General features: G+C 56.3%; 1 protein-coding gene across 1 annotated transcript in view; it reads left to right on the forward strand.

Annotated features, from left to right (window-relative positions):
• Window positions 1-6,621: 6,621 nt before the first annotated feature.
• LOC127303894 (uncharacterized) overlaps window positions 6,622-19,626 on the forward strand; it is a 54,897-nt gene continuing 41,892 nt past the window's right edge. The window contains exons 1-5 of the mRNA XM_071821009.1: window positions 6,622-6,694; window positions 7,211-7,458; window positions 7,568-7,710; window positions 8,328-8,838; window positions 8,947-9,052. Of these exons, the coding sequence (XP_071677110.1) occupies window positions 6,622-6,694; window positions 7,211-7,458; window positions 7,568-7,710; window positions 8,328-8,838; window positions 8,947-9,052 (1,081 nt within the window). The remainder of the gene's footprint in view (window positions 6,695-7,210; window positions 7,459-7,567; window positions 7,711-8,327; window positions 8,839-8,946; window positions 9,053-19,626) is intronic.

A 19,626-nucleotide genomic window follows, 5' to 3' on the forward strand; every position in this document is an offset into this window, starting at 1 on the left:
TCTTCCTGCCTCGGAAACGAACGACTAGAGGCCCGCTGTGCTTCGGCCCAACCGATGATTGTTATTTTTTTTGGCTTATTTGGCATTTTCTTAAATCACTGCATATATATTTTTTCGATAAAGGATGCTTTATTACTTTTTAAGAAGCAATTATATTCAGCCTCTGCATATCCAGGATGCACACAGCCGTTTATGAGTCTTAAGTCCAAGAGATGTCAAAAGAAAAAAGAACTAGGCGGAATACATATCGGAACGATGAATCATATAACGCCTAAGGTGTGGGTGGGGCTTCAATCCGTAGACTATGCTCCCACCTATGTAGGAAAAAAGTTTCCCTCGCCGTAACCTCCAATCACAGACATCCGTAAATAGATCTCGGTTCTTCATGCGCTGAAGAGGTAACCACAAACGGAGAATACCTGTACATCTGTAGATGACCTGCAACAAAGAGCAATTTTTGTCGTTAAAAGTCTTGTCATTTCTACTCAGCCAAAGCGCCCAGATAACTGCAAGCGTCCCCACCCTAAGAAGCAACTTGAACCTTGAACCTATACCATAAAGCCAATTGCCAAAGACATTGGCCACATTAGTCGGAGGATACAATGTAGATGCTACTTGGATGACAGACCAAATAGATCTCGCAAATTGGCACTGGAAGAAAAGGAGTTTAATGGTTTCATCATGATGACAAAACCACATCGAGTACTTTTGTGCCAATTCCGCTTAACAAGATTGTCTTTGGTGAGGATGAAACCTCGACGAAGATACCATCCAAATATTTTTATTTTTAATGGTATCTTCATCTTCCAAATTTTCTTATTATTACCAACTGGTAAATCAGAATGAAGTATGGCGATGTATAAAGATTTGACCGAGAAAGAGCCATCTACATGTAAATTCCACCTAAATTCGTCTGGTTCGGGTGATAGGTTAATATCCCCCAGCCTTTGAATTAAGGCATTCCATGCCAATAGCCTTTGTCCTAGCAAAACTCGTCTGAACATCACATTCGGTGGAGAGGTAGCAATTACTGTGGCAATGGTATCACCTTTGCAACGAACGATAATATACAACGCAGGATACTGTTCACTTAGGGGTGCATTGTCTAACCAACCATCTTTCCAGAACCGTATATGTTCTCCATTCTTGATTGAGAAAGTACCATGACGAAAAAGACATTTTTTGTCGCCATTAGACCAGCCCAGAAGTGTGAATCCCCAGGTTTCTAAACCACTTGGGATAACGTCTTGGAGCCGATATAATTTCTCCGAAGAATAGTTTGTCAAATCCCATCCTCGGTAAGAAGCTTAAAAGGCCATTTACCCAGCAGAGCTGAATTCTTGACCTCCAGGTCATGAACTCCAAGCCCGCCTTGATCTTTGGGACTACAAACTATACTCCATTTAACCAGTCGATATTTCTTCTTCTCGTTGTCCCTTTGCCAAAAGAATCTAGATCGATAATAATCGAGTTTATGCAGAATTCCTTTTGGCAATAGGAAGAATGATAACATATACGTACCATATTTGTCAGTACCGAATTAATGAGTACCAATCTTCCTCCCAGGGACAGTAATTTACCTTTCCATCTACTAAGGCACTTCTGTAATCTTTCTTCTACTATTTTCTATTCAGCAATTGTAAGTCTCCGATAATGAATCGGAATACCCAAATAGCGAATAGGAAATTGGCCTTGCCCACAACCAAACAACTCTGTATATAGAGCTGTATCATCTTGGGCATCACCGAAACCGAATAATTCACTTTTATGGAAATTGATTTTCAATCCCGACAACTGCTCAAAAGCCTCCAAAATTAATTTTAGGTTGTGAGATTTTTCGAGATCGTGATCCATAAACAGAATTGTATCGTCGGCATATTGAAGGATAGATAGACCACCATCAACCAGATGTGGAATCACACCTTCAATCTGGCCATCAGACTTGGCCCGCTCTATGAGTATAGCCAGCATATCCGCCACAATGTTGAATAACATTGGTGATAACGGATCCCCTTGGCGTAACCCTTTTCATATTTGGAAATAATGTCCGGTGTCACCATTAACCCCGATTGCCACACTACCTCCATACACGAAATCATTTATTAAAGTGCGCCATTCAGAAGAAAAACCTTTCATCATGAGTGTCTGTTGTAGGAAAGACAACTTGACCTTGTCATAAGCCTTTTCAAAATCTAATTTTAAAATAACCCCATTTAATTTCTTAGTATGCATCTCATGTACCGTCTCATGCAAAATTGCCACTCCATCAAGGATATTTCTTCCTTGCATGAAAGCGGTGTGATGGCTGAACGACATGATCCGCAACCGTATTAAGTCTAATGGTGGCCACCTTTGTAAAAATCTTAAAACTTACGTTTAAGAGGCAAATAGGTCTATATTGTTGAATCCTTTCTGCCTCATTAACTTTCGGTAACAAGATTACTTCACCAAAATTTAGACGACATAATTCTAGTTGTCCTATATGTAGAGCACTGAACAAATCTAGAAGATCCTCCTTAATAGTATTCCAGAAAGTTTGATAAAACTCCGCTGGAAAACCATCGGGACCCGGTGCTTTGTTGCATTCCATTAGGAAAATAGCCTTCTGCACTTCTTCCTCAGAATAAGGTGCAGTTAGTATGCCATTTTCTTCTATAGAAACTTGGGGTATATCAGCTGTTAAGTCCTCGTTTAGAGAAAAGGAACTTTCATCCGGAGGACCAAACAGACCTTTATAATAATTAGTAATGTATGATTTGAGTTGCTCATGGCCTTCAATCAACCCTTCATCTTGTAAGAGAGTGAATACGTTTTTTCCGATGTCTCCCATTGGCTATGCCATGGAAATATCGTGTATTTGAGTCTCCTTCCAAAATGAATTGGGCTTTGGAATGTTGATATCATTTGAGTTCCTCTTCGCGAAGGAGAGTCGCCATCTGCGCATTGGACTGATTCTTAAGTTCAATCCATGCGGAGACAACGGTCTTACCTCAGCAACCGTCTCTAGCTTATCAATCACAGTTGATAAGCGAGCCTTCTCTTTTTTGAGAATGCCAGTCATATGGACAGCCCAACCAGAGAGATGTCTGCGCATTGCACGCATCTTATTATTCCATCTCAAGATTGGAGTGCTACCACCAACTGGCCTTTCCCAAACCGTCTTAACCATCTCATGGAACCCTTCTCTATGTAGCCAGCCAAGTTCAAATTGGAAAGGCCGCTTACAAACAGGTCGGGGATTCCCAGTAGTTAGGAGGATAGGAGCATGGTCAGATAATTTTTCAATATGTTCTAGTGCACGGACAGACACCATAGGGTATTTATCTTCCCATTTGGTATCCATCAACACGCGGTCTAGCTTTTCGTATGTGGGTTCAAGCAAGCTGTTGGCCCAAGTAAACTGTGTACCGAACATAAACACCTCTCTTAAGTCAAGGCTATCAATGACAGCATTAAACAATAAAGGCCAATGTCCATCAAAAAGACCTTTTACTTTTCTCATGAGGAAATCTTAGTAAATTGAAATCCCCACCGATCAAAATCGGGTACGGATTATCTTAGTAAGATTTACCAACTCACGTAAAAAGTCAGCCTTAAAAGCGTCTTGGGCAGCACCATACACAGCAACCAGACTCCATGTGAAACTGTCAGCTTTATTCTGAATGTCGAGCTTAATGTGATACTCTCCATCAGAACTAGCTAGAACAGTCATGGTGTCTATACGGACGCCAAGTAAAATGCCACCAGACCTACCACGAGGCGGGCGAGAAAACCACTGAAAGTTAATCCCGCCTGATAAACGGTCGAGGAAACTCTGTGCGAAATTCCGCCTACCCGTCTCTGATATTGCAATAAAATCTAAATCATAATCTCTACAACCATCGGCAATGTGAGAATGCTTAGCCAAGTCACCAAGACCTCTGCTATTCCGCATGCCATTCATTGAGAAACTATTTTAGATTTATAACTCTTGCTATATCTACGATACTTCTTTCCAGCTGAAGACCGAGAACCTCGTGCTGAAGCTTTTAGATCATAGACTGAACTAAGCTCCGAGTGTTCTAAGTCGACTTCTGAGATATTACCAATGATAGCCGAGGGAAGCTGACCATCTAGGATGTCATCCTCTTCATCATCGTCTATCACAGAAATTTCAAGCCCAGTGGAGACGTTCGGAACAACCGTTAAACGGTCAAGTTCCGTCTGTCTCAACACATTAGCTGAAACCGTGATCTCATCAGACGTATTACCCAATGAGACCCCTAGACTACTCAAATTAGAAGAAATACGTGAATCTGAAAAAGAAGTAAATGACTTGGATGGTTGTTTCGTACCAGCCGTGTCGAGGTTCTTCTCCGCCTTGCGTCTCATGGCTCGCTGCATGATGTCCTCGTCCGTCGCCCCGGACCCATCCTCCGCAAGCGCGTACCTCCCACTCCGCCTCACCATCGGCTGAATGACCAGAGGAGGGACAGAGGGAGGAGGCTGCTGCAAGGTGGAGCCCGACGAAGGTGAAGTCGAACGCGATGAAGAAACCGTCGAAGTAGGCGTAAAGCCCGGCGATACTGGGGAAGGTGGCGGTGAAGCCCTGATACGTCTCCAACGTATCTATAATTTCTGATGTTCCATGCTTGTTTATTGACAATACCTACATGTTTTGTTCACACTTTATGATGATTTTATGCGTTTTCCGGAACTAACCTATTGACGAGATGCCGAAGTGCCAGTTCCTGTTTTCTGCTGTTTTTGGTTTCAGAAATCCTAGTAAGGAAATATTCTCGGAATTGGACGAAATCAACGCCCAACATCTTAGAATTGCATGAAGCTTCCAGAACACCCGAGAGCCGCCAGAGGGGGGCCACAGGCCCACCAGACAGTAGGCCTGTCGTGGTATCGTCACGGCATATGCCATAGGGTGGCTAATCGAAGTGGTTCCTGAGGGATCTCACGGCGGTATCCGGAAGCGGGTATGGGCACGAGCGACACGGCGACGTACCCAGGTTCGAGGCCCTCCGGTGGAGGTAAAACCTCTACTCCTGCTATGAGTGTATATGATGATCACACAAAGATGCTGGTGCTCCTAGAGCTGTGTCCGGCTGGCCCTGAGAGGCTAAGGGAGACGATGGTCTCTCTCACAGGGCAGCTCTGTAGGTAGGTGAAAGCAATAAATGATCGATCCCCTGCACGAGAGGGGGTAGTGCGGCTTATATAGGCACCGGCACTTTACACATAAGACCCTATAATCTACTGGCCGGCTTGGCCGGCTTCGGCTTCCGCTCCTTCCCGAGGCGGTGACGTCAGGAGTGGTTGGGCATCGTGGCCTGTCCCATCCGGCTGCCACGGTCAGCGGTATGGAGGAGGTGTCCCTATCGCCGTCAGCCACTGTGGCCGGTACGGATCGTCGCAAGCTTCTGACGGCCTGCGCGTGGCACTATTGCTCCACAGTGCCCCGCGCATTACGGAAGATGGAGTCAGCGTGGACTTTGGGAACCCGGATCACCAACCCGGTTCCCTCCAGTGCAAGACTCGCCAGCCTCGAGTCGGTCTGAGGTACAAACCCCAGTCGGATATGGCTTGTAGAAGCCGGCCTAGCTACAGCATTGGTGGCCGCAGCCAGGCCGACTAGGACCTAGAGCCAGCCGGCTTCCGGACCAGCCGGCCACGGCGCCAGCCGGCTGCTCCTCAGCCGGCCTTTGCCGCGAGCCGGCCAGTGGCCAGCCGGCTGCTCCACGTCCATTGCCCTATCCGGGGTCTTCCCCCCGACATTAGCCCCCGAAGCTGGCAAGGTCCTGCGTTTAGAAGGACCTAGGCAGGTTTTCCTGGCTTCTCGAATATATTAGACGGCACTTGGAGGGGCCGACTGAGAATTTCCATTCAGCCGGCTGCGCCCTCATCCGGCTCGTTCCTGCCGGCTGCTCCCCAGCCGGCCGCTTTTTACACTTGTACAATTTTTGCTTTCTCGCAAGATCTGATGGCGGCTCCGCCTTGCTGATGGATTTTGGCTTGAGTGGGACTTTTGGTCCGGCTCCGGCTTGCGGCGCGCCGGAGCCTCCGCCGCCTCGGGTCCTGCGCCCGACTTGACGGGTCTGACGCCTGGCCCGGCGGTCGGTTCGTCTGGTCACATCAATGTCCCTCCGGATCCGGTGCGGTAGTGGGCGACGTGGTGTGGCCGTTTCCGATAACCGTTGTGGACGTGGGAGGAGTTACGCGCAGTTACGGCGCAGTAAATCCGGGGAGTTACGGCCCACGACCGCCACTTGGAGGCCAACCGCCCGCGGCAGGAGGCTATAAATGCCGCGGGGGAGCGCCTCGAGGCGGCCACTTGCCACTTCTTCTTCCTCGCACTCTCGCTCCCATCGCTATCCTCTGCGCGCTCGAGCTCGCCGCTGCTCCGGCGAACATCCTCCGCTGGCGAACTCCGACGGGCGAATCTCCACCGATCCGCCGCCGCCACTCCGCCAATCCGGCGCCACGGGGCCGCGCGTCTCGACGGAGCGTCCTCAGCCGCCGCTGTCGCCGCCGCGATCGCAAGGTTCTTCCTCGCCATTCAGCCTCTCCTGGTCATCTTCTTCCTCGACCTCGTCAATGGCGTCCCCCAGCGGATCGTGGAGGGGCTCCTACATGCAGGAGGACGACATCGAGCGCCTGGTACGCCTCCGGCGAATCCCGCAGTCGGTCATCACGCGGGTGCCCGGCGAGGAGACGGAGCCCGAGCCGAGGAACGGCGAGCGCGTCGTCTTCGGCGCGCACCTTGATCGCGGGCTGGGTCTGCCGGCCTCGCCCTTCTTCCGGCAATTCCTCGACCACTTCGGCCTTCAGCCGCACCACCTGCCGGCCAACGCGTGCGTCCTTCTGAGCTGCTTCGTAGCGTTCATGGAGGCTTACACCGGCTTGTGGCCCGACATCGACTTCTGGAGCCGGCTCTTCTTCTTGAAGGCGCAGACCAACGACGGCCGCCTGCGAGCCTGCGGCGCCGCCTCGATCTACACCCGGCCTGGTACGCCTTTCCCCAAGATCCCCACCGTCGACTCGGTGAAGAACTGGCAAATGTCATTCTTCTACGTGCGCAACGAGGGGGAGCTCGTCGACCGGATCAACCTGCCGGAGTTCAATCCGGCTCCTCCAGTCGGCCGGATCAACTGGAGCCACAACGCCCGCTCGACGGACCAGAACGCCGAGGTGAACCTGCTCTGGGATCTCCTGGCGACAGCCACCGCTGGCGGGCTGACTGCCGAAGATCTTCTCTGCACCTACGCCGAGCGCCGGGTGCTGCCGCTCCAGATGCGCACCCACAAGATCGGGCACATGTCCGGCCGGCTCGATCCGAACCGGACGTCCAAGGTGCCGCTCACCAAGGCCCAGGTGGCCAGCCGGGTGAACCACATCACCAAGGCGAACCTGGCGGAGGACTGGAGCTACGGGCTGGTGCCCTGCGACAGGAACCATCCACCGGCGCGGGTAAGCTTCGTGTTTTTGCCATTTTCCGGCTTGCGGCTGCGAGGCCGACTTCCTTTTTCTTCTGCCGACTTCCGGCTTGTCATATGCTCATGCTTTTCTGTCTTTCTAGGTTTTTGAGCGCCAGAACGCCGAGGACGGCGACCTGGCGACGAAGAGGTGGACGCCGGATCTCGTCGATCCGGCTGACCAAGCCGGCGAACATGCCGGCGACGACGACCTGCCGCAGGCGCCTGATCTAGGCGGCCAGGGGGAGCACAATCCGCCCCCCTCACCAGAGCACCAGGAGGAGGAGGAGCCGGCGACGTCCGGCACGGGGCCAATCCCCGCCGTGCCCCTGCGCACGAGGCCGCCCAGCACCACGGCGACTTCGGCGCCCAAGGGCGCGAAGAGAGCCGGCTCCACCGCCGCCGCGGAGTCGAGGGCGAAGAAGCAGCGCCGGCAGCCGCCGAAGAAGGTCCCGGAGCAAGCCGGGTGAGTTCTCTCTCTTTTCCTTGTTTGATTCCTTTTCTTTCCTTACTTTTGTGCTTATTATCTTTCTGTTTATCCGGCTAGGGCCCCTATCAAGTTTGCCCAGGGCTGCGGCTCCCGGCAAGCTCCACGCGTGGTGTCGCCGCTTCCGCGCCGCAGGAGGGAGCAGACGCCGCAGCCTTCCTCGCGCGCACCTACGCCGCCGCCGCCTGCGACAGGGCGTCTTCCTTTGCCGTGCCGCCGGCCTCCGCGCCGGATCGCGGCATGCGGGTCGAACCAACGCGGCAGCCGACGCTGGACGACATGTTCCCGCGCCGGACACCTCTTACGGACCCAGCCGCCGGGGCCGGGCGGGGCATGCCGCCTTCAGCCGGGGCCGGAGCCGGCGGGGCTGCTCCTAGGACTGGCGCCCGGCGGGGCCGCGCCGCCTGCGGCCGGAGTCGGCAGCAGGCCCACCGTGGTGGAGTTGGACGAGAGTCGGAGGCGCCCAGTGCGCCGGAGACAACTGGGCCGGCTGGGCCATCCGCTGCGCCCGGAACGACGCCGCCGCCGCAGCCGACACCAGAGGAGCCGGCCAGGCAGGAGCCGGCAGGGGACGAGCCGGCGCGCACTGGGGGCGCTGACTCGCGCGCGCTGGTGAGGACGGAGGGCGCAGCGGGCCCGTCTGAGGGCCTTCATGTGGCCAAGGGTGCCCGGCTGGTGGCTGTGCCGTCCGCCTCCGACTCCAGCTTCGGCTCGGCAGGAACCATGGAGAGGGCATGGCACCAGGCGAACTCCTGCGAGGTACTCAGCCGGGAGGGGCAGCCTGGCACGGCGCCCATGAAGATGCTTTTCTCCGGCTACCGCGCCAGCCTCAAGACCAAGGCCGCCGAGACCCTTGCCCAGCTGGCGACGCTGGAGGATGCTGAGAAGGTGTGTTTTCTTTTCTTCTGCGATTTTTCTTGTCCTGGTAGCCCTCCGAGACGTGGGCCGGCTGCCTGAAGTCGGCTCAGGTTTCGTCTAAACAACTGATTCTTTCAGACGGTTGAGGAGCGGCGCACCGTCTTGTACAACCAGGTGGTGACCAGCTACCACCGGGCCAAGATCGAGCGGGCCGCCTTGGCTCGTGAGCTGGAGGTCGTCAAGGGTGAGCTCTACGCTTCTTCCGACTTGATGTCTTATTTTCTTTTTAATCTTGGTTGGCTGATATTTCTTTCCGGCCGCCCCGCAGCTGAAGCCGCCAAAGTCCCTCAGCTGGAGTCGGATCTCCGAGCCGCTCGCGCGCAGTGCGCCGAGAGCGAGGAGGCGGGCCGATCCGCCGCCGGCAAGCTCAAGCTGGCTGAGCAGGAGCTGACACGGCTGCGCCTGCTGGAGAAAAACCACATCGCCGAGCTCAACTCCCTCAGGTCGGCGGAGAAGGAGAAGGTGGATGATCTGAGCCGGCGGCTGTCGGAGGTGGAGAAGCAGCGGCTTGCGCTGCAGGAGGAGGTCACTGTCAAGTCCACGGAGCTGACGGCTACCGCCAAGCGCTGGACCGACGATTTCAGCGCGCTTGACCGCGGCTTGGCGGGTGAGTGCATCTTTATGTTTCTTCCCTTTGCCGGCTTTCGGCTGTCGACTGCCGGCTTTTGTTGGTAGCCGACAGCCGAAACTTTTGAATTCTTCGTTATCCTCATCTTTGGGCTGGTGGCAGTCGGTTCTTGCCGGCTGCCGCCAGGCTTTTCCTTTTGGTTTAGGACTTCGAAAATTTGCATTTTTCAGCTTATTTCGGCTTTGATGGTTTCTGACTTGCTTCTTCTTCTTGCAGCGGCCTTCCCGGAGACGCAGGAGGCGGCTTTGGCAGCCGTTGGCGTCGCGCGCGATTCCAGGAGGCGGGAAACCGGCGAGGGCAGCTCGGAGTATTTCTCCATGGAGGATCATCTGGCGTCCATGGCTGCCCGCATCGAGCCCGTCACCAAGCTCGGCTGGGAGCTGCGGAAGGCGGCCGAAGAGCTGGTGCCCATGCTGTGGCCTGGGGAGGCGGCGCCGCAAGACATCTCCGGCCTCATCTCCTCGATGGAGCAGGCGCCGGACCGCTTCCTCGACTGGAAGGAGTCGGCCACGCGCGCCGGTGCCGATATGGCGCTGTCCTTCGTCCTCTCCTGGTACAACGAGGTGGACCTGGGGCAGCTTGAGTTCCGGCGAGCCGGCGTGGAGGACAAGCTCCCAGCCGACTTCAAGGCCGCCCGCCTTGCTCGAGCCAGCACCATCGCCGACTTCGTCGACAAGACGCTCTTCGTCGCGGACCCGAACCCTCCTCCATCCGATGGAGAATACATGGATGACGAGGAGGCGGAAGATGTGCCCGAGGGCGACCCGGCCGCCGGCTCCACTGATGCCCCTCCGGCTTAGATTTCCTGCTTTTCAGTTGTTCCTTTGCAAGACAGTTTGTTAAATCCCCGGGATGCCGGGTGCAGATGTAAGACAATATTATTATCCTTTTATTAAGTCACACTTTAGTGTGTTTGTTAATCATTTGTGTGCCGAGTTGCTTTCTTTCGACTCGTTCGCTTTTTCCCATCCGCCCCACTCTTTGGCTGTGCCCTTGCCGGTCGTACGTCCGACTTGCGGTCCGTCGCCGGATCAAGAGCGGGCCGCTGGGTGAGGCCGACAGTATTTCAGTCGAACGAGCTGAATTCGGCAATCCGGCACTTTTGTGAAAAGTTGCAAGTCAACTCGCTTTTACTCTTTCTCTTAGTCGTTTTTCGCGTGCCGGCTCCCTAGGCCTTACTCCCGCCAGTCGGACAGCCGGGTTGCGGTCTGTAGCTGGATCGGAAGCCGGCTGTCGGAAACCGGATCACGTTACTGAGCCGGCCGCGTGAGAGGGTTCAAGCCAATTGGCGAAACAAGGTAAAATACGCGAAAAACTTGTCGGAAACGGCGCTCTTGGCGCGAGCTTTTTCATAACTCACAAAAGGGATACAAGGGATACATACATTCCTGCTCTCATGTGTAAAATGGGCGGAGTAACCTGACATTCCAGGGACGCTTAGTCTCCTCGTCAGCCTTGTCCGGCTTTTTTTTCTTAGCCTCTTGGGCATCTATGAGATAGTAGGAATCATTGCCTACTGCCTTGCTCACGATGAAGGGACCCTCCCATGGGGATGACAGTTTATGCTGTCCGGCTGTCCGCTGGATCAGCCGGAGCACTAGGTCTCCTTCTCGGAATGCTAAGGACTGGACCTTCCGGCTGTGATAGCGTCGGAGGCTTTGCTGGTAGATGGTAGATCTAGACTCAGCCAGCAGCCGGGCCTCTTCGACCAGGTCAACTCCATCTTCGCGAGCTTCTTTGGCTTCGGCTTCTGTGTAGAGCTTGATCCTTGGCGCGTCGTGCTCGATATCGGTCGGCAGGACGGCTTCGGCCCCGTATACGAGGAAAAATGGTGTGAAGCCGACTGAGCGATTTGTCGTTGTGCGCAGGCTCCACAGCACATTGGGCAATTCTTCAATCCAGCAGCCGGCTGCTCGCTCGAGCGGCTCCACCAGCCGGGGCCGGATGCCGGCTAGTACTAAGCCGTTGGCCTTCTCCACTTGTCCGTTGGACTCTGGGTGTGCCACGGAAGATAGGGCCATCCGGATCCCCATTTCCCCGCAATAGCGAGAGAAGATGCCTTGGGAGAAGTTGGTGCCGTTGTCGGTGATGATGGTGTGGGGGTAGCCGAATCTCACAATGATTTCCTTGAGGAATGTGACGGCTGTGGACCCGTCTAGTTTCTTGATTGGCTTGGCTTCGATCCACTTGGTGAATTTATCAATCATCACCAAGAGATGTGTCATGCCGCCTCGCGCTGTTCTGAATGGGCCCACCATATCCAAGCCCCATACGGCAAATGGCCATGTGATGGGGATGGTTTTCAAGGCGGAAGCCGGCTGGTGTCTTTGCTTTGCGGTTACCGACAGCCGTTGCACTTCTTCACCAAATCTTCTGCGTCTCTGAGCGCAGTCGGCCAGTAAAAGCCGTGCCGGAAGGCTTTGGCCACTATGGCTCTGGATGAGGCGTGATGTCCGCACTCTCCTTGATGGATTTCCCGTAGGAGTTCAATCCCTTCAGCCGGCTCGACGCACCGCTGGAACACCCCACTTACGCTGCGTTTGTACAGCTGGTGGTTGATGATGGTATAGGCCTTGGCCCTTCTCTCAATCTGCCTGGCCTGGACTCTGTCATCAGGCAGCACACCGTCGGTGAGGTAGGAGAGGAATTCTTGTGCCCATGAAGGTACGCATCTTATCTCGAATACGCTGACCAACAGGGCCTCCTGCGTGGGAGCTTCCGGATTCGACTGCATGGTCGCCGGGTTCGGCTTGCTAGCCGGCGGGTTCGGCTTGCTAGCCCCCGAGTTGGGCGATGAAGCCCCCGGGTTCGGCTGAGCAGCCCCCGGGTCAGCCGGCACGAATATTGAATCCGAGTCCGGTGACGGTATGATGGACGGCTTCTTGAGAACCGCCAAGGCGACACCCGGCGGGATGGCTTGCCGGGTTGAGCCAATCTTGGATAAGGTATCAGCCGCCTCGTTGCTTGCTCGTGGCACATGGTGGAATTCGCAGCCGTCGAAGAAGCCGGATAGCTGCTGGACATGGAAGCGGTACGAGGCCATATTGGCGTCCTTCGCGTCCCAGTCGCCAGATGCTTGCTGTATGACCAAGTCGGAGTCGCCGAAGCAAAGTATGCGACGCACGCCAATCTCCTTGGCCAGCTTCAGCCCATGAATGAGCGCTTCATACTCCGCCACATTGTTGGATGCGGCGAAGTGGATCTGCAGGACGTAGTCCAGCCGGTCTCCCTTGGGAGAGGTGATGACGATGCCGGCTCCCAAGCCGTTGCGCATCTTCGAGCCGTCGAAGTGCATCTTCCAATGTGTGGAATCCGGCACAGGCGGTGTATCGCATCTCAGCCCAGTCGACGAAGAAGTCCGCCAGGATCTGCGACTTGATGGCTGTGCGTGGCTCGTAGAGGATAGTGTGGGCGGCTAGCTCCAGGGCCCACTTGGCAACCCGGCCGTTGGCATCCTTGCTGCCGATGATTTCCGCCAAAGGCGCTGTGGCAACCACCCTGATAGGATGTTCTTGAAAGTAATGCTTGAGCTTCTTGGCCGCCATGTACACGCCGTAGGTGACCTTCTGGTAGTGGGGGTAGTTTTGCTTCGACTGGGAGAGCACTTCGCTGAGGTAATAGACTGGGCGCTGGACCAGCTTCTCTCTGTTTTCGGCTTCTTTGCGCTCCACCACCAGGACAACGCTAACCACTCGGTTGGTGGCTGCGATGTACAACAGCATCGGCTCCATTGAAGCCGGCGTTGCAAGGATTGGCGCAGTTGAGAGCACGCGCTTTAAGTCACGGAAGGCTTCGTCCGCCTGCGGTGACCAGACGAATTTGTCCGCCTTCTTCATTAGTTGATACAGGGCGGTGCCTTCTCTCCCAGCCGGGCGACGAAGCGACTCAAGGAGGCCAGGCAGCCAGCAAACTTCTGGACGTCCTTGAGGCACTGCGGCAGTTCCATCTTCTCCAGGGCACTGATCTTGTCCGGGTTGGCTTCAATCCCTCGCTGAGAGACGAGGTAGCCGAGGAGCTGACCGGACGGCACGCCGAATGTGCACTTGGCCGGGTTGAGCTTCATCCGGAATCTTCTCAGATTGGTGAAGGTTTCTCTCAGGTCGTCAAGGAGGGTAGGCATCTCCTTGGTTTTTACAACGACATCATCCACATATGCGTGAACATTTCTGCCGATTTGATCCTGCAAACACTTTTGCATGCACCTTTGGTAGGTGGCGCCTGCATTTTTCAAGCCGAATGGCATAGTCGTGTAGCAGTAAGCCCCGTACGGGGTAATGAACGAAGTCTTTATTTGATCAGCCGGATTCAAAGGAATCTGGTGGTAGCCTGAATAGGCATCTAGAAAAGACAACAATTCACAGCCGGCAGTCGAGTCTATGACTTGATCTATGCGCGGCAGGGGAAAGGGATCCTTTGGGCACGCCTTGTTCAGGCTGGTGTAGTCGATACACATGCGCCAGGAGCCGTTCTTCTTCAACACCAGGACCGGGTTCGCCAACCAGTCCGGGTGCAGCACTTCCATGATGAAGCCGGCAGCTAGGAGCCGGGCGATTTCTTCACCGATGGCCTTCCTTCGTTCTTCGGCGAAGCGCCTGAGAGGCTGCTTCACCGGCTTGGCTTCAGGCCGGACGTGGAGGTGGTGCTCAGCCAACTCCCTCGGCACACCCGGCATGTCTCTTGGAGTCCATGCGAAGATGTCCCGATTCTCACGGAGGAAGCTGGTGAGCTCGCTTTCCTATTTCTTGTTCAAGCCGGCACCGATGGTGACGAACTTGTCGGCTGCGCCGGGTCCAGCAGGATCTTCTTGGTGTGGTCGGCCGGCTGGAAGTGAGTCGTCCCAGCCGGGTTGCCCGCAGCCGGCATGTCCGTCTCGCGCGGCTTTGGCGAGGGCAACGGCGTCGTGGATGAGCTGCTTCTCGGTGGCGATGACCAGCGTCTGGGCCATCTTGGAGCTCTGCGTGGCGCAGTCCATGGAGCGGCGATAGTCGCCGGCTACGGTGATGACCCCCTTGGGGCCAGGCAGCTTCATCTTTAGGTACCCATAGTGGGGCACCGCCATGAACTTGGTCAGGGCCGGCCTGCCCAGGAGCGCGTGGTAGGGACTCACGAGGTCCACCACCTCGAACTCGATTCTTTCGGTGCGGAAGTGATCCGGCTGCCCGAACATCACCTCCAGCGTGATCCGGCCGATCGGCTGGCAGCAATGGCCTGGCACGATGCCGTGGAAGACGGTGGGGGTGGGGCGCAACTCGGCCTCCTGGATGCCCAGCTTGCGGGCGGTGTCGCGGTAGAGGATGTTGATGCTGCTGCCGCCGTCGATGAGGACGCGCGAAAAACGCACGCTGCGCCGGGTTGTGCCGATGGTGGGGTCGAGGACCATGGCGTAGCTGCCCGGCTTCGGCAGGACAGCCGGTGTGTCGCGGCGATCAAAGGTGATGGCCTGCTCTGACCAGTTTAGGTACTGGGGGACCGGCGGTATGACCGCGTTGACCTCGAGGGAACGGCGCTCTTGGCTCGTCCTGTCCTCGGGCTCGGAGGTGAAGATGATGTAGGTGGCGTCTTCGGCCAGATATCGGCCGCCATGGTGCACTTGGTTAGCCTCGTGGTGCTCGAGGTTGGCGTTCTCTGCGCCGGCTTGGCCGCCCGGTCCGCCGGCTGGTGGAGGTGGGGGTGGAGGCGGGAGAGGTTCACCGCTTGTCAGCCGCTTCATGAAGTGGCAGTCGCGGGTGGTGTGGTTGGAGGGGTTCTTGCCGCTGTGGTACTTGCACGGCGAGTCGAGCATCTGCTCGAAGGTGTACTTCGGCTTCCACTGCCGGTCTGCTTGCTTCTGGCGGCGGCTGCCGCCTGCCGCGTTGTCTGCCACGGCGGCTACGTGGGCGGAGCCGTACCGGCGGTCCGGCTGGTCGCTGTGACGCTTGCCGCGGTAGTTGTCCCGCCGGCTGCCGTGCGAGCCGCCCTCGGCCGGCTTGTGCTCGGCCGGCCTGTTGTTGTCCCGTCTTGCTGGAGCCGGTGAAATATCAGCCGGCGCCTTGCCGGCTTCCTCTGCCAGCGCGTACTTGTCGGCGATGGCCATCAAGGCGGCCATCGACTTGGGGTCACTGCGGCGCAACTTGTGCCACAGCATGGTGTTGGGCCGACAGCCTCCCATGAAGAAGCTGATGGCCTGGATCTCGTGCACGCCCTCGCAGGAGTTGCGCATCTCGCACCAACGCGTCGTGCACGCGCGATCCGTCTCGTCGGGGCCCTGCTTGCACATCTCGAGCTGCTGGGGGCGACCCGGCCGGCGATAGGTGCCGGTGAAGTTGCTGATGAAGGCCGCTTCGAAGTCGAGCCAGCCGTTTATGCTGCCGGCTGGCAGGTTGTTGAGCCATGTGCGGGCGGAGCCGACCAGCATCAGGGGGGAGTAGCGCACGGCCCAGCGCTTGTTGCCTTTGGCGATGCCGACTGCGGTGGAGTAGTCCTGCAGCCAATCCTCCGGCTTGGCGGTGCCGTCGTACTTGGGGGTGTCGCGGGGGAGCGTGAAGCCTTCGAGTGTGGGCTCGTTGGCGATGCGGGGCCCGAAGCACTTTGGGCCGGCTGGAGCTTCTTCTTCCGCAATACGGGATTCGACCAGCCGGTCGAGGCGATCTCGGGCGTCGGCGGGCTCGATGCGCGGGCCCAGCCGGGAGTGTGCCGGCTGGCGCGCGCCGCTTGTCTCGGGAGCCGGCCGGTGATGACGGCGGGGCCCGGAGTCTTGCTCCTGGTTCCGGCTTGGAGGGGGCCGGCTGCGGCCGCTGCCGCTCGGCTGGTGGCTTGGCCGGCCCGAGCTGTGCGTGGCCCGGGAGTCATGGCGTCGGCTTGGTCCTGGGGAGGCGGACTCGGCCGTGTCCCTGGCGCCTTCCCTGTCGTTGCCTGCAGCTCCACGAGCGTGAGAGGCTCTGGGGGCGTTGACATACCTGGGGTCGGCGATCTGCCTGTTGGCTGCGTTAAGCAGCTCAGTCACCCGCCTGGTCTGGCGGCGTAACTCTTCGCCTTCGAGGCGGCTCAGCTCTTCTGCGGCGGCTTCGGCCGCGCGCATGTTCTTGTCGGGGGTGTTGTAGACGGGGAGCTCCACGGATAGAGCCGGCGAAGGAGCGCCGTCGCGGTCAATCTCAGCGCCAAGGTCGCGGCCCCTGCGGCGGACATGGCCGGCTCTGCTTGGCTCGTCGCCGCCTGGAGTGAGGCCGTGGGCGCGGTTGTACTCGCGCTGGGTGATCTCCATCTGGCGCTTAGCAGCAGCCAGTTCTTCGGTTTGCTTGAGGAGGAGCTGGCGGTGCGCCTCCAAGTCCGCCTCGACGGCGGTGGGATCTCCGCCAGGCGTGAGCGGGGTGCTCAGTTTTGCCCGGACTGCGTCCAGCCGGGACGGTGGTGGTGGCGCTTTCGGGCCCGAGCCGGAGGCGTTGGGGTCGATGTTGCGCTCCAAGCCGGGGCCGCGGGTGCGCGGGTTCTTCTCGGGGAGCTCCTCGCCAGCCATCATGACTTGCACGACGGCGGGGCTGGCGGGAGCGCTGCTGCCGGCTCGCGGAGGAGGGCTAGCGCAGCGCAGCACCTGCCGCGGGTAGCGCGGCGGTGCGACGGTGGCGACGTAAACGTCGAAGCCGCCGAAGGAGATGACGCTGCCGTCGGCTGGGAAGGGCCGGTCAGCGAAGCAGCCAGCGTTGTCGCTGACGCAGCTGAGGGAGCCGAATCTCCAGATCAAGCCTGAAGCGACTCGCTCGCCGGTGGTGATGGTGAGGCCCGTCCGGATGAAGACACCGGCCGAGGATGCTGAAGGCCCCACGGTGGGCGCCAAATGTCGTGGTATCGTCACGGCATATGCCATAGGGTGGCTAATCGAAGTGGTTCCTGAGGGATCTCACGGCGGTATCCGGAAGCGGGTATGGGCACGAGCGACACGGCGACGTACCCAGGTTCGAGGCCCTCCGGTGGAGGTAAAACCTCTACTCCTGCTATGAGTGTATATGATGATCACACGCATGCGGTGGTGCTCCTAGAGCTGTGTCCGGCTGGCCCTGAGAGGCTAAGGGAGACGATGGTCTCTCTCACAGGGCAGCTCTGTAGGTAGGTGAAAGCAATAAATGATCGATCCCCTGCACGAGAGGGGGTAGTGCGGCTTATATAGGCACCGGCACTTTACACATAAGACCCTATAATCTACTGGCCGGCTTGGCCGGCTTCGGCTTCCGCTCCTTCCCGAGGCGGTGACGTCAGGAGTGGTTGGGCATCGTGGCCTGTCCCATCCGGCTGCCACGGTCAGCGGTATGGAGGAGGTGTCCCTGTCGCCGTCAGCCACTGTGGCCGGTACGGATCGTCGCAAGCTTCTGACGGCCTGCGCGTGGCACTATTGCTCCACAGTGCCCCGCGCATTACGGAAGATGGAGTCAGCGTGGACTTTGGGAACCCGGATCACCAACCCGGTTCCCTCCAGTGCAAGACTCGCCAGCCTCGAGTCGGTCTGAGGTACAAACCCCAGTCGGATATGGCTTGTAGAAGCCGGCCTAGCTACAGCATTGGTGGCCGCAGCCAGGCCGACTAGGACCTAGAGCCAGCCGGCTTCCGGACCAGCCGGCCACGGCGCCAGCCGGCTGCTCCTCAGCCGGCCTTTGCCGCGAGCCGGCCAGTGGCCAGCCGGCTGCTCCACGTCCATTGCCCTATCCGGGGTCTTCCCCCCGACAAGGCCGGCGCGGCCAGGGGGTGGGCCACGCCCCCCTAGTGTGTCGCCGCCTCGTCGACCTTCCGACTCCGCCTCTTCTCCTATTTAAAGGTCCCTGACCTAAATCTTCGATACGGAAAAACCACGGTACGAGAAACCATCCAGAGCCACCGCCATCGCAAAGCCAAGATCTGGGGGACAGGAGTCTCTGTTCCGGCACGCCGCCGGGATGGGGAAGTGCCCCCGGAAGGCTTCTCCATCGACACCGCTGCCATCTCCACCGCCATCTTCATCAACGCTGCTGTCTCCCATGAGGAGGGAGTAGTTCTCCATCGAGGCTAAGGGCTGTACCGGTAGCTATGTGGTTCATCTCTCTCCCTATGTACTTCAATACAATAATCTCATGAGCTGCCTTACATGATTGAGATTCATATGATGATGCTTGTAATCTAGATGTCATTATGCTAGTCAAGTGGATTTTACTTATGTGATCTCCGGAGACTCCTTGTCCCACGTGTGTAAAGGTGACAGTGTGTGCACCGTGTGGGTCTCTTAGGCTATATTTCACAGAATACTTATTCACTGTTATGGATAGCATAGTGAAGTGCTTATTTATATCCCTTTATGATTGCAATGTGTTTTGTATCACTATTCATCTATGTGCTACTCTAGTGATGTTATTAAAGTACTCTATTCCTCCTGCATGGTGTAATGGTGACAGTGTGTGCATCGTGTAGTACTTGGCGTAGGTTATGATTGTAATCTCTTGTAGATTATGAAGTTAACTATTGCTATGATAGTATTGATGTGATCTATTCCTCCTTTCATAGTGTGAATGTGATAGTGTGCATGCTATGTTAGTACTTGGTCTAGTTGTGTTGATCTATCGTGCACTCTAAGGTTATTTAAACATGAATATCGAATATTGTGGAGCTTGTTAACTCCGGCATTGAGAGTTCGTGTAATCCTACACAATTAGTGGTGTTCATCATCCAACAAGAGAGTGTAGAGTATAGCATATATCTATTTATTCTATTATGTGATCAATGTTGAGAGTGTCCACTAGTGAAAGTATAATCCCTAGGCCTTGTTCCCAAATACTGAAATCGCTGCTTGTTTACTGTTCTACTGCATCTGTACTGTCCGCAATATTACCACCATCAACCACACGCCAGTTGTAGCATCAAGCTATTTTCTGGTGCCGTTACTACTGCTCATATATATTCATACCACCTGTATTTCACTATCTCTTCGCCGAACTAGTGCACCTATACATCTGACAAGTGTATTAGGTGTGTTGGGGACACAAGAGACTTCTTGCTTTGTGGTTGCAGGGTTGCATGAGAGGGATATCTTTGACCTCTTCCTCCCTGAGTTCGATAAACCTTGGGTGATCCACTTAAGGGAAACTTGCTGCTGTTCTACAAACCTCTGCTCTTGGAGGCCCAACACTGTCTAC

This window comes from Lolium perenne, chromosome 5 (genome assembly GCF_019359855.2).
Source record: "Lolium perenne isolate Kyuss_39 chromosome 5, Kyuss_2.0, whole genome shotgun sequence".
Taxonomy (NCBI): domain Eukaryota; kingdom Viridiplantae; phylum Streptophyta; class Magnoliopsida; order Poales; family Poaceae; genus Lolium; species Lolium perenne.